Source organism: Protomyctophum parallelum (assembly GCF_964188405.1).
Source record: "Protomyctophum parallelum genome assembly, chromosome: 1".
In the NCBI taxonomy this organism is placed as follows: domain Eukaryota; kingdom Metazoa; phylum Chordata; class Actinopteri; order Myctophiformes; family Myctophidae; genus Protomyctophum; species Protomyctophum parallelum.
Genome location: NC_139697.1, coordinates 67,181,672 through 67,197,259, shown reverse-complemented (window position 1 = coordinate 67,197,259; position 15,588 = coordinate 67,181,672). Strand labels below are relative to the sequence as shown.

Genomic DNA, 15,588 nt, shown 5'->3' with positions numbered 1-15,588 from the left:
CATCCGGTTTTAACCAATGGTTCTTAATGTGGGGCCCGGGGACCACCAGGGGTCCAAATGGGTCCTTACAGGTCTGCAACTCTGATACCAACATCGTGTCCCCCGGGTTGTCAGAGGGGACACTTTAGACTGCTCCATGTACCACCACGTTGAAACATTTCAGTAATAGTGGCAAATCTGAAAACAGCCCCTGCGGTCGTTTTTCCCGGGGCTGAAGAAAGCATAGACGGGGCGGCCGCCAAAGAACGCATGGAAGTCGTACAGCTTCACCATGTCGACGGCGTCGTAGAAGCTGACCCGCCCACCGTCGTAGTCCAAGAACACACCGACTCGCAGCAGGTCCTCCCGGTTGTCCAGGGAGACGCCGCCGCCCTCCTCGTTAGCGATGAGCGTCTTCTGCTGGCGGCGGGACAGGCTCCAGTAGCCGGAGGACGGCTTGAGGCTCACGAAGCCCTTCCTGCCGCTGCCCTCGCCGGTGACCCCCAGGTGCCACACGCTTTTGTCCTTCACATTGATCTCCCAGTAACGGAGGCCCCCGGAGAAGCGGTCGAGGGCCAGGACGCCCAGGAAACTGTTGAAGTGCTCGTAGCGCAGGTTGTCCTCGCCCAGCCGTCTGTCCGTCTCCTCCGCCATGGTGCCGTCCTCCATGATGAGGAGGTTGGGGTGAGCCGTGAATGGGTCCAGAGTCACGTTCTGCGGCTCTGGGTTATTGAGAAGGTTAAAACCCATTTAGACCAGAGGACAATTCTACAAATGCCTTCAAAACCCATGACATGTTTCTTTGTCATTCGTTCTCAAACATTTTCATGTCAAGGACGCCCAAAAATATATGTATTTGGTCGCCGACCCCCATCTGAAAACATGTTCCAGGGACCCACCAGAAGCAAAGATTTGAGTTAAAAAAGATTGCTCAGAAAGAATATATTCAAACATTTGGGCCACATTTTCACGCTTTAAAAAAAATAGCAGACTTACAAGCTCGTAGCACGGCACTCGGTGCCGCGCTATAGCTTGCAGATCTGCTATTTTTCAACAGCTAAAGTACAACATAATGCTTAAAGGGATTGTGACATTAAAAAAAAGGTTTTGGAATTGTTCTTGTTTTTTTTAGGTTTTCTAATCTCAATTGCACCCAAAAAACATGAACTTTTAACATTCAGTAGATTTTCTGTGATCTGGGGTTTTCTGGCTCAAACAGGTGCTCTGATTTGCCGGCAGTAAGTGACATCACTTACTGCAAATCCCATATATGTTAATGGAATTTGCCAGCAGATGTCACTGTTTCACTGTGTTGCCTGTTTTCATTGTAGCTCAAAAAGCCCAAAAAACCCCAAAGAAAACTTCAGACCACAGAAAATACACTGAATGTTCAAAGTTCAGGTTTTTTGGGTGTAATTGAGGTCATAAAACCTAAAAGAAAAAAGAAAAATAAAAATAAATGAAAATGAATGTCATAAAACCTTTAAAACACCAAAAGGGGTTCCCTCAAAAAAACGGGTTAAGCATTTTCAACCCTTTGTCCCAATTTTATTGTTGGTGAGAAAACTGACACAAATGTTCAAAAATGTGTATGTGAATAAATAAATAAAATATTTTCAAGACCGTGAGAGGTGAGCAGGAAATCAGACATCCATAACGACAAGCGGGTGCGATCTTGTGAAATGGTTGCAAAAAAATTAAAACATATATATTTTTTTTTTGTTGGCCTCTCCTTCTGCATTGTACTCCTTGTTGATTTTGCGCATGCGCGCTGCCGTTCACTTCCTTGTTTGCGGTTCTAAAAGAATGGCTCGTTATCTCCTAATCTAGAGAGCTCTCCATGGTTGACCAGATGGGCAATGTTCCGTCTTCATTTCTGACTTCAACATGCCTCTCGTTTGGAATAAGAATGGAACATTATATGCCTCCCGGTTTTGGGGGTGGAACGGAAGGGAGGGGCTTTTCACAGTAAAATCTGCCATATCTGCTGGCCCTCTAGCGCCTATATTTTGAAATATGCTGGCACATCCGTTGTGTTGGTGCATTGGTTTAGTTTTATTGTTTTATTATTGTAGTTTTTATTGTTCTGAGTCCCCCAAGGTCTGAGCCATCTATGATAAGAAAGAAAATATACTCAAACTTGACCCACGTACCTTGACCTCGGTACGACTGGTCTCGGGTTGGGGGGCAGGCACTCTGATGAGTATGCAGATGTGTATATATGTTTGTGTATGCAGTATAGTCAACTCACTAGTAGACAGAACACGCATCATCTTTTTCCATATGATGAGCTGGAATGGCTCGGACAACTCTGGCCAGCTAACAGGCCATTCTGTCACTGCAGCAGTCTTCATTGATTTGGAATGCAGGACTCTGATGAGAAAGTACAGACAGGAACTCTGTAATAAGCGATGGCCATATGCATCAAGCATTAAATATTAAACACATTTGAACTCAGACCATGGCAGAACAAATATCATGCATTTGATACTTGACTCCGAGACCGAGACATATAGTCGATGGGTTTTTTTTACACTCTGGATACACATTAAGTATATGCTGGGGCAATTCTTGAGGACAAATCACACCCGGGTGAAGTGAGGGGCGCTTCGGCCTTACCAACCCTTATCATCTTACATCATCGTGATATCATAACATAATATTGCTTGCCGATTTGCTCAGTGACAGACAAAATAAACATTAAACTCTGTTCATTGTTAATGGCATTTAATGTTTGAGTTAGTGACAAAACAAACTCGGTCCATTGTCAATGGCATTTTTAATGTTTGTCTAGACAAGACAAACATTAAACCTGTATATAGGAGGGGCTAGCGCCGCTCAAAAAAATGAAACAAATGAACGTATTTGGTCAAAATGGGTTGGGAAATCTGATCATACACGTCTGCACATACTGCTGATTAGCAGCAAACGTTCCACATAGAAACACAGTGATGAAAAGTGAAGTCACTTACTTGTCATGTGTCTTAGTGAGGCTCTGTTTGAAGAAACACAAAAGAGAACGAGAACAAACGTTTTAAATTATGCCCATTGATTTATTCAGTGTTGAATTGGGACGACATGATGTCCGATCCAATTCTATCGATTAAAGGGACATTTCACCGCTGGAAGAAACAGCAGTATTTGTAGTATAACAGTAGCACAATTTGAAATTTGCACCCTATGGCCAGAACAATAATGAAGTCTGTATATTTGACTAGTTTGAATTCCTTTTTCCTACAATGCCCATAATGCTTTAGTGCACGTCCACTCCCCCCCCTGTCTTGTGGAGAGGGGGGAGGCTGCATGGTGTGCCTTTGTAGTCCAGGAAGGAAGTGAGACCACATTTTCATGAGAGGTATTTGGTCATGAACATGGCGAGGTGTCATGACTAAAATATCAACAACAAAATATTACACACATTAAAACCCCCAGGAAAGTGTTTGTGTCCTAAACATCATTGAAAGCTCTGGTTGCAAAAGGGGTGAAGTGGCCCTTTAATCGAGAAGCACTGCACATTATTTATTTATTTATTTAAAAAGAAATGTATGCATCAACAAATCCATGAATCATAGTTTATGTAGCCCTAGTTTATGTTTAGATTTTTAAATCAAGGGCGAGAGCAACGACTCCAATTTGTTTCAGTAATATTTCTCTTTCTTACCGGGTGCACGGTCTGGACACGTAACTTTATAAAAACAGAACACCAGCACTCACGGAACTGTCAATGTTATTAACATTTTTGATTTGATTATTTTTCTAATGGATTAGTTTCATTAACTGTTGACGGTTCCTAACCTCAAAGCTGGTCTCCCCGGTGAGTTGGAGTTGAGAGCAGATGTTGGCCATCTCTTCCTCCACGGCTGCCAGCTGGCCCTCCACTAGCCTCAGGTTGTCGTCGATTGCCATTAGCGTCGCCTCTTCGTCAATGTCCAGCTGGTCCAGCATGGAGTCCCTCTCCTTCAGTAAGAACTGGACCAGATGTCCTACGTCGGCCTTGATCTTTTCCCGCAGCTTCTCTTTCATGTTCTGAAAAAAAGATTATATGGCAAAGTCCTAAATGTTTATTATTTGTGAAATGGTGCGAAAAGAACCCCCACACACACACACACACTAGCCCGTTTCCTAAACAACACAATATGCAAAAGGATGTTTTGTTGTTCCACATACTGCCGACCGGAGGCTTTAACCGTAGCTTTTTTTTCTGAGACCAGGGAAAATGCTTTTAAACATAGTTTGACTAGACAGTTCAAATGCTCGCATCTTAATTTAAAAAAACCAAATCACACCCGTGTGAAGTGAGGGGCGCACGCGCACTTATCATACATCATCTCATGAACAACTGAATTTACAGTTTGGTTAGGACAAAATGTACATCATATTTGAAGCACATATGACCTAATTTCTTCTTTCATTGAACTGAATTTATGTGATTGGTTTGCTGATTTGCTCGTCTACATATGACGTAAGTTTTCCCTTCATTGTCAATGGCATTTAATGTTTTTGTTGGCACATATTTACGTCATATTTGGCAGACAATTGACCAAATTTCTCCTTTCATTATCAATGGCAAATGTTGAGACGTTTTGGGGACAAAAGCTCTATATAGGAAGGAGTAGTACCCCTCACAAAATCACACCCGTGTGAAGTGAAGGACGCTCTAATCATCATCAAGAATGGTGGTCCCTTATTGGCCAAGGGTTCCCACCGACAATCCCAGCCGATTTGAGACATAATAAATTCTCCGTTCATTGTCAATGGCATTTTTTATGTTTGTTCAGACAACACAGCTGTTTAGTGTTTATAGGAGGGGCTAGCGCCCCTCAAAAATAAATACAAAAATCGACAAGAGCTTGTAGATCGGCTGCTTTCACTGCGCAATATCCATGACATGTTGGCTTCTATAAGGAAAACTTTGACTGGAAAAAACTCGCTCACCGTATAGAAAAAGAAGTAAAACTCCTTAGACTGAGACTTAGAAAAATATATTTTATTTTATTTTATCATGCTGTGCTCATGGTGCAATTAAAAAGCAAACGTTTCGGTCCTCAGACCTTCGTCAGTGCTATGGTTTTTCACAGACAAAGAACTTACTCTTAAACAACTCCAAAACAATACAGCTCAGGTGCTGAGAATTACTAATTGGTGACATCACCTGACAGATCTGCTGTGGAGTGACCGGCTTCCATGAAGCCGGTCACTCCACAGCAGATCTGTCTTACACAGTCATTGATCAAATTAAGATATCTAGAAGAGGGGGTGATTTAGACACTAAACTCCTCCAAACTGAATCTAGATAGATTTTTTATTTAAAGTCTGTCAATCCAGGTGGCTTAAATGAAGATCTCTCCCTCCAGTGCTACCTATAAGTAAAAAGTTATATTCAAAAAGTGATTATATAAGTCTGTCAACATGTATGTATGTATGTAATATTCTTGTTTCCTATATAACTGTGATTTTGTATATCCTTTCTGTAATGTCCACGCCCACAATCAGGTGATGTCACCAATTAGTAATTCTCAGCACCTGAGCTGTATTGTTTTGGAGTTGTTTAGGGTGCTATTTACACGAGGATGGTGTTCATAAAAAACGGCAAAATAAAGTACCGTTTAGCGCTGTCATTTAGACGAGAACGGTGTTCTCAGGAGGTGAAAACGCATCGAAGTGAAACCGCCTCCCAGAGTGGAAATCATTCAGAACACCGTTTCCTATGGTCTCCATATAAACAGGCAAAACGGTGAATCCGCAAAACTTATGACATCATGGCTCATGTTGGCTCACAGCGCATATGTTTATTACATTGATGCAGAGCCATATCATTATGATATAATGGAGTTCCTGAACAAGCCTCCCTCCTCGCCTACAAAGTGCTGCTCATCAGCGATGTTGAATGTAAAACCATGATGTAAATAAAAAGCCTTGTGATAGACGGCAGCCGCGGCAGCAGCGTTTATGTAGCCTAATGTATTATAAAATATATACCATCCCGTGGCGCGCCCAGAGCCGTGTTGCGCAGGCTTGCGTGAAGGTTTCTTCTTCTTGTACGTGGCTGACCTGTCTATTTGGCAGCCCGTTATCGCCACCTAGCGACAGTATAGCATAATAGCACATTATATCATAACGTGTGCGTTCTCGTGTAAAGGGTAAGAAAAAATGAGAACGCAACGGGACTTTGACGTGTTATATGGAGATGGTCGCCGTCTAAAAGAGGCCTAAGAGTAAGTTCTTTGTCTGTGAAAAACCATAGCACTGACAAAGGTCTGAGGACCGAAACGTTTGCTTTTTAATTGCACCATGAGCACAGAGCACCATGAGCACAGCACGATAAAATAAAATAAAATATATTTTTCTAAGTCCCAGTCTAAGGAGTTTTACTTATTTTTCTATACGGTGAGCGAGTCTTTTCCAGTCAAAGTTTTCCTTATGTTTTTGAGACCACCGCTACCGTAGTTAAGTTTGAAGAAAAAAAAGGACGAAGAAAGGCAGTTTTCTCAGTGCTTCAATGTTGGCTTCTATGGAATCTAAATCAGTGGTTCCCACAAATCAACATTTATTAGGCCACGGACACCCCATTGGAAAATATATGCCAATGACCTCGATAAGGGAGGATTTTTACGGTTCTAGGTGCAGTGATTACGAAACATTGATTGCATGGACCCCCCACACGCATTATGCTACGGACCCCCGATTTAATGGCATTTCTATCTCTGGGACCCCAATTTATATTGTAAAACCACTGTTAATTTAACTAACCCTCAAGTACCCCCAGGGGTCCACTTTGGCAACCCCTGGTCTAAATGACTGAAATCATGTGGTCATACAGGTACAATGGCATGCAGTGAGCCATGCATGCATGAATTACTTAATTGAAAACTAAGCTGGTTGTTTGACCCATATATGTTTGACCCATATTATTACCAATGTTTGCCCCATATTATTACCAATGTTTGACCCATATTATTACCAATGTTTGCCCCATATTATTACCAATGTTTGACCCATATTATTACCAATGTTTGACCCATATTATTACCAATGTTTGACCCATATTATTACCAATGGTTGACCCATATTATTACCAATGTTTAACCCATATTATTACCAATGTTTAACCCATATTATTACCAATGTTTAACCCATATTATTACCAATGTTTGACCCATATTATTACCAATGTTTAACCCATATTATTACCAATGTTTGACCCATATTATTACCAATGTTTGACCCATATTATTACCAATGTTTGACCCATATTATTACCAATGTTTGACCCATATTATTACCAATGTTTAACCCATATTATTACCAATGTTTGACCCATATTATTACCAATGTTTAACCCATATTATTACCAATGTTTGACCCATATTATTACCAATGTTTGACCCATATTATTACCAATGTTTGACCCATATTATTACCAATGTTTAACCCATATTATTACCAATGTTTGACCCATATTATTACCAATGTTTGACCCATATTATTACCAATGTTTAACCCATATTATTACCAATGTTTGACCCATATTATTACCAATGTTTAACCCATATTATTACCAATGTTTAACCCATATTATTACCAATGTTTGACCCATATTATTACCAATGTTTAACCCATATTATTACCAATGTTTAACCCATATTATTACCAATGTTTAACCCATATTATTACCAATGTTTAACCCATATTATTACCAATGTTTAACCCATATTATTACCAATGTTTGCCCCATATTATTACCAATGTTTGCCCCATAATATTACCAATGTTTGACCCATATTATTACCAATGTTTGACCCATATTATTACCAATGTTTGACCCATATTATTACCAATGTTTGACCCATATTATTACCAATGTTTGACCCATATTATTACCAATGGTTGACCCATATTATTACCAATGTTTAACCCATATTATTACCAATGTTTAACCCATATTATTACCAATGTTTAACCCATATTATTACCAATGTTTGACCCATATTATTACCAATGTTTAACCCATATTATTACCAATGTTTGACCCATATTATTACCAATGTTTGACCCATATTATTACCAATGTTTGACCCATATTATTACCAATGTTTGACCCATATTATTACCAATGTTTAACCCATATTATTACCAATGTTTGACCCATATTATTACCAATGTTTAACCCATATTATTACCAATGTTTGACCCATATTATTACCAATGTTTGACCCATATTATTACCAATGTTTGACCCATATTATTACCAATGTTTAACCCATATTATTACCAATGTTTGACCCATATTATTACCAATGTTTGACCCATATTATTACCAATGTTTAACCCATATTATTACCAATGTTTGACCCATATTATTACCAATGTTTAACCCATATTATTACCAATGTTTAACCCATATTATTACCAATGTTTGACCCATATTATTACCAATGTTTAACCCATATTATTACCAATGTTTAACCCATATTATTACCAATGTTTAACCCATATTATTACCAATGTTTAACCCATATTATTACCAATGTTTAACCCATATTATTACCAATGTTTGACCCATATTATTACCAATTTTTGACCCATATTATTACCAATGTTTGACCCATAGTATTACCAATGTTTGACCAATATTATTACCAATGTTTGACCCATATTATTACCAATGTTTGACCCATATTATTACCAATGTTTGACCCATATTATTACCAATGTTTGACCCATATTATTACCAATGTTTGACCCATATTATTACCAATGTTTGACCCATATTATTACCAATGTTTGACCCATATTATTACCAATGTTTAACCCATATTATTACCAATGTTTGACCCATATTATTACCAATGTTTGACCCATATTATTACCAATGTTTGACCCATATTATTACCAATGTTTAACCCATATTATTACCAATGTTTGACCCATATTATTACCAATGTTTGACCCATATTATTACCAATGTTTGACCCATATTTTGTCAGAAAGTTCTATTCTAAATGTTAATGACTTACCCTGGCTTGAATTTTGTCGTGCTCCTCTGTCATCATGACTTTCTCACACTGAGTCTTGTGCCATGTGAGCTCTTGGAGCTTATCTTGTAGCTTTACCTAAGAGGGATAAAGATAATCGACAAATAAATGACACTGAAATATTACAAGAAACACATGAATCAACATTCAGTATTGCACATATTTGAAGGGATTTTTGATTAGATACTTGTGAAGAGAGCAGTCACAGCAAAGCAAGACTGGCTTAGAATCACCATATACCGGTATATATTTTTAACAAAATACCTTGATATTATGATGTAATAATGTACTGTAAAAAACTAAAAATCCAATAATACCTTTAAATTATAAAATAAGGCTATAAGTGATTAATTGATTGAATACTATATTAGGCAGGAATTTCAACAGCAACACAAGTACAGTCAAATACTTGGTCTAAAAGGAATAGCACCAAGAGTCCTTGCGGTCTCGTTTCCATTCGGGTACCATGTATTCAATTCATAAACATGACATGAAAAATAACAAAATTCAAAATCATCGCTATAAGACAGGCCCGGTCGGCCTAGCGTTCCGGGCACGTAGGCGGCTAATCCAGCCTGCCAGCGTGTCGCCGGTTCGACTCCCGATCCCAACCACCTTTGCTGTGTGTCACTCCATTACTATCAGCTCACTGTAATAAAAAGCCCAAAACATGTCTTTTTAAAAAAAGGGGATAAATAGTGGGTGGGTGGTACCAGATTGTTGTTCTCATTCCCTCTATTATTGTGGCTGTCGCTCATTGTCTGACCAAGTCAGATATACGGAGGGCATTGAGGGGGCAAAGCCGCATTTACAATTTTGAATGTCAATCGCATTTTCAATTGCTTAACTCCGTCTTCTACCCGAAGCCAACCTAGGCTAGCACCTTGAAAAGAGGTCAGGACCCCATCATGGGCCCCGGGCCGAGAAGCAGTTTGTTTTGGGAGGTTTGAAGCTTCCTCTTATCCGACATTGGGATGTTGGGAGAACCAAGAGGTGGAAGCATAGTCAAAAGGAGGGCAGAATTAGAGCTCAGATGGCCTGGCGGGGCCAGACTCGTAGCGAGGATTCACTGACGCTTCCTCCCCGAAGCTCAGAGTCGTAAGAGCACTTGTGTTGACAAAAGAGGAAAATCTGAGGCATATATCTTGTTCTTGGATTTACTTTCTCTTCTTTGCTGGAGATTACCATGTCATGAACTCTGACCTTGAAACTAAACTAACTAAACTAACTAACATTACCAATCACGGAGTCAATTTTCATTTCTATGCTGATGATACCTAACTATATCTTTCTGTGGCCCCAGACGATCCCTGTGCTTTAGACCCGCTGTTGACCTGTCTGTCTAGCATAAAATGTTGGATGAGTGAGAACTTTCTCAAACTAAATGAGGATAAGACAGAAGTTCTCATAATCGGTTCTAGCGAGCAAAAATAATCAATAATTAGCAGACTTGGCAACCTGACTGTAGAAAGTAACAGTACAGTAAAGAACCTGGGGGTTATTATTGATTCTGAATTGAATTTTAATTCACACATTAATCATGTTACCAAGATTGCTTTTTTTCACCTTAGAAATATTGCACGGATCAGATCCTATTTGTCCTTGGACGATGCAAAAACGCTAATCCACGCCTTTGTTTTTTCTCGGCTTGACTACTGCAATGCACTCTTTTCAGGACTCCCTAAGAAAACGACTGACAGATTACAACTTGTCCAAAATGCAGCAGCTAGAGTTTTAACTAGAACTAAGATGAGAGAACATATTACTCCAGTTTTGGCATCACTGCACTGGCTTCCGGTTGTTTTCAGGATTGACTTTAAAATTCTGTTACTTGTCTATAAAGCTCTCAATGGTCTCGCACCTCCGTACCTCCGTGACTGCCTACCTAGATATGTCCCTAGCCGCCCCCTCAGGTCCTCCAACGCTGGCCTACTTGAAGTGCCTAAAAGAATGTGCACAAAAAAGTTCGGTGAGGCAGCTTTTTGCTTCTATGGCCCAACAGCCTGGAATAAACTTCCATTCGAGCTCAGACACGCACCCTCTGTAGACATTTTTAAATCTCAACTCAAGACTCACCTCTTCACCCTTGCTTTTAGTTGAGTTTTATTTTTTTATTTTTTTATGTGTTTTTATTTATTTTATGTTCTTATATTCGGTTTTGTTCTCTGCTATTGTTCTATCATTTTAACTACTTGTGTTTTATTGTATTTTATTTTTGTGTCCTGCCCTGTGAAGCACTTTGAGCTGCATTTTATGTATGAAAAGTGCTATACAAATAAAGTTTATTATTATTATTATTATTAAAAGCAGGAAAAGACAACAGTGATACCATATCATGATATTACGATATACATCACAATATATTGATATCATATGATATTGCCCATCCCTGCTTTTCTTGCATGACTAGAACAGTTTGAGCCACAAGGGCACCCCCTTGTGGCACCCCCTTGTGCTCACACTCATTTTTGTTTTAGAACTGGGCTTCACACACTGGTTGATTTTGCAAGTAATCAATTCTGCAGTCTACACGTCATCTGCCTCGGCACTCAAGTGTGCTTAGCTAAGCTATGCTGGATCTGTTATAATTAAATTCTAATTAAAATGATTATGCTCAACACAGGTAATCAGCCATACAGTCATATGGGACATATCATCAACAATTTGCCAAAACAAGCAAATTCACCACAGATGCAGAACTAAAAAAAAAAAATTAAATAAGCAAATGATTTATTATCAATTACTGAAGTCTCACCTCCATGTCATAGACAACTTCACTCACTGGATAAACCTCATGATGTCTGATGAGAAGAACAGAACAGTTACTGGTGTATATAATATTATACACACACATTGATTGATTTAATACTTTGTCAGAACAGTTACTGGTGTATATAATATTATACACACACATTGATTGATTTAATACTTTGTCAGAAATGTAAAAAACTGCATGTGGCACAGTTATACACATTAAGGCGAATACAGCTTCTCTCTCCCGAACAATTGTGGCATATATTTTCAAATAAGGGGTCCGCAGGCTAATGAGTATACTTTTGGGGGTCCTTGACATGAAAAGGTTTGGGGAGCCACTGGTGTAATACATTACCTGTGGGCTCTGGACTCTCTGCAGACGACACAGATGCGACACTGGTCCGTCTCGCAGTACATCTTCAGCTCCTCTCCGTGTATGTCACACATTTCACCTTTGACCTTAGCGGAGGAGACGCAGGGCAGCGGCAGTGCAGAAGAACCACGCAGTACGTCCAGTTCGTCCAGTCTGTTCACCAGGTTCTGGACCACAAAGTTCTTGGTTAAGGTCATCTTACTGAACACCTGTTAAACAAAAAAAAACTATGTTTTTGGAATGAACATTAGTTTGCTTTACTGCATTTTACAGAAAGCTAAAATAAAATCTCATGACTGAACCACGTTGTCCCAATCTGTAATTTGTGACAGTTGTTTCCTAAAAAGAACGCATTTAGGCCTGACTTTGAAATTTAAAAAATGTCATACCTATGTTTCTGTATCAGTGGCTACGTTTACATGGGCAGTTAAATCCCCTTTTTATTCCGAATAGAAGTTCAATCCTATTACACGTTGTCATGTAAACACCTACAAAAACTTAAATCCGAATGAAAATGCTCGATGCGATCTAAAAACCATTCCGATGTCACTGGCCGGAATATTCCAATGTTCAATGCGATTTAAAGAAAATTGGACTCATGTACAGTATACACTGCTTCGGATGTAAGTTCATTCTGGTCTTTCTGAGCATACTCCAAGGCGCTCATATCCAAGGCGCGCCGAGGAGTTTGCACATAGAGCGCGTTATTTCGTGCATTTTGCAGATCCGAAATCCACAAAAAAATGTGGAGCAGCAGCAGATGATGATACCCCTGATCTGTGTGTGTGTGTGTGTGTGTGTGTGTGTGTGTTCAACAGTCTCTCTCTCTCTCAAAAATAACGAGCGACCCGATACAATAATAATCAGTGTGTTGCGTGCCCTGGCCGTGCTGTAGATAATAAAGTACAAATAAAAACGAGATGATCACCTTCCCAGCGGAGAAGGGGAGCCGCAGTGGGTGGGGAAAAAAAGACGGTAAACATATATGCCCGCCCCTATCCAACCAGCAGCCTCAAAGCTACTGCGGAATGAAATGATGGGATTTCAAAGTATCGTCTTTCGTCTGTAATGTTTGTATTGTTGAGACAGACAGTCACAATGAATGAACTGTCTTTATGTTATGTGTCCAACAGATGCCGTAGTTTCACGTGAATTAACATGTATCATGTCTTATATCACTTCTCCATATAAACACTCATTCGGAATGACCATTTCCCATGGAAACTCGCAGCAAAAAACATTACTTCCGAAGTATTTTATTCAGAAGTATTTATTCGGAATGATCACCCTTCATATAAACGTGGCCAGTGGTGCTCAATATTTCATGTCAAGGACCCCAAAAATGATATGTAATTGGCCATCGAGTCACCGACCCCCATCTGAAGATATGTTATTCCAGGAACCCCTCAGAAGCAATGATTAGAGTTAAAAACGTTCGCTCTGAAAGAATATACATTCAAAGATGTGTGCAGCATTTTCACAATTTTTCAAAAATAGCAGACCTACAAGCTCGTAGCACGGCACTCGTAGCGCGGCTTGTAGATCTGCTATTTTTCAATAGCTAAAGTATAACATAATGCTTAAAAGGGACTTCTATGGAATCCAATATTGAAATCAGTCAATTATTCTCAGAGACGACTGATAACTTTAATTTAATGATTGCCCTCAGTATCAACTATCTAGTAGTTTTCTTACATTTTTATCCCACGATTTTGCAACCCCGATTTTTTACACCCAGTGTCAATTATCTACCGGTAATGTAATCCTGGGCGCTACACTTCCTCTGCCAACCTGGGGGGGGGGCAGCAGACTGACCTCATGCTTCCTTCTATGCATGAGGAGTCCAAGCTGCTTCTTTTCACCTGACAGGGGGGGGGGGGTTTCCCTGGCCGGACGTAGCGCGTGGAAGGAACACGTTATTAGTACTGGCCAGGGGGAGGTAGTTTAGAGACCAGGATTACTGCATGTTTTTTTGTGAGGGTACCACTACCTACCCTAGTAGTTTTAATACAATTAAAAAGTAAACTGTAGATTTAGTCGACTAACATCGCATGACATTTAGTCGACTAAAACTACACTAAACACTAAAACATTCCAGGTGACTAAAACTAAATTAAGTTTAATTCCAAAGACTGACTAAAACTAAAAGAGAAATGTGTTGCCAAAAACAACACTGTCCTCAACCAGCAAATCGAACCCTGGTAATATGGCCACAGGCTTATGTAAGAAGATTAACATAGGAATCAGGAATGAAAGCTCGTCATTGGGTCCAACGTTGTGCTATTGTGCCTACCAGCTTGAATAAAGTCATGAATAAATAAAACAGTCTGTCTTAGGTAGGCCCATCACCGTCACAATTATTATATAATCTCCTAATTATTTGAGATAATCACAATTATTTTTTGCATAATAATTTCCTTGAAAATGAAAACTATACATTTAAGAAAATAGCAGCCACATTCTGCGGGTTCCTGGCACAAAACATTTTCAGGTGGGGATGTCGGCCAAATTAAATTAAAATATATATCAATGTGGGGGTCCTTGGCATGCAAATATTTGAGATCCACTTACTGCCTCAAACCTCTGATTCCAATCCCACCAGGAAGGACAGAGAGGGACCCCCAGGTGGCCATGACAGAACAGGTCAACAGATAACAATCTCTACAGTGGGGGGTCTAGAGACTAGACAGGGGTCCTGGGGGGGGGGGGGGGGGGGGGCGTTGCAATGCATTTGTATTTTGTACAATGTACATGTTCAGAGCTCTCCGGAGGGCGGAGGCAGTGGGGTTTCGCTCTCTCGACCAAAGGTAATGAGTCTCTCGTAGATTGATAATATCAGAATCGATCAAATACATCTATACGACAGTCTAAATATTAGGCAAGGAAAATATCCAGGCGATATAAATCAAGATGGGTTTGTCAGTCACCAATGCAATAGGCCTACAGGCTACTCATACAGGTACACTGTATGGAACCTCTGACAAGGAGTGAAAATGTTCTGCAGAGAGACTGAAATGACGTAACAACTAACTTTACCACTTTGCACTAGGAACTATAGGAAGACATTCTAGCCATGCGTCCCCCCTCCATGGCGTCGAGCGAGGCATTTTCACTCAGGCAAACAAGACGGTATTAACCGTAAAAAACAAACGCTTATTTATGGAATACGTGTGTCGTTTTACAGACCGTTCTGCACTGGGGACATTCATAGCCGCCTCCGTGGTGGTGGTTCTTCACGTCTCCCGTGGCCGCCGTGCGGCTCCAGTGCAGGGAGATGCAGCCGCGGCAGAAGTTGTGGCCGCAGCTCAGTATGACGGGCTCCCTGAAGTAGTCCAGACATATTGGACACACGAGCTCGCTCTTCACGTCGTCCTCCTTGTCGTCGTCGACGCCAACTGTGATTTTTAAATTTGCAACGCGTGCTGCTAAGTTGGTGGTGGTAGCCAT

At 40.1% G+C, this 15,588-nt stretch overlaps 1 protein-coding gene across 1 annotated transcript; it reads right to left on the bottom strand.

Annotated features, from left to right (window-relative positions):
* Positions 1-23: 23 nt before the first annotated feature.
* LOC310854566 (E3 ubiquitin-protein ligase TRIM62-like) lies at positions 24-15,588 on the bottom strand (the record flags this gene model as incomplete). Its single annotated transcript, XM_083759244.1, has 8 exons — positions 24-701; positions 2,231-2,352; positions 2,952-2,974; positions 3,775-4,005; positions 8,997-9,092; positions 11,770-11,815; positions 12,124-12,350; positions 15,328-15,588. The coding sequence occupies 8 exons, from the start codon at positions 15,586-15,588 to the stop codon at positions 160-162; spliced, it is 1,548 nt and encodes a 515-aa protein (XP_083615370.1). The 3' UTR covers positions 24-159.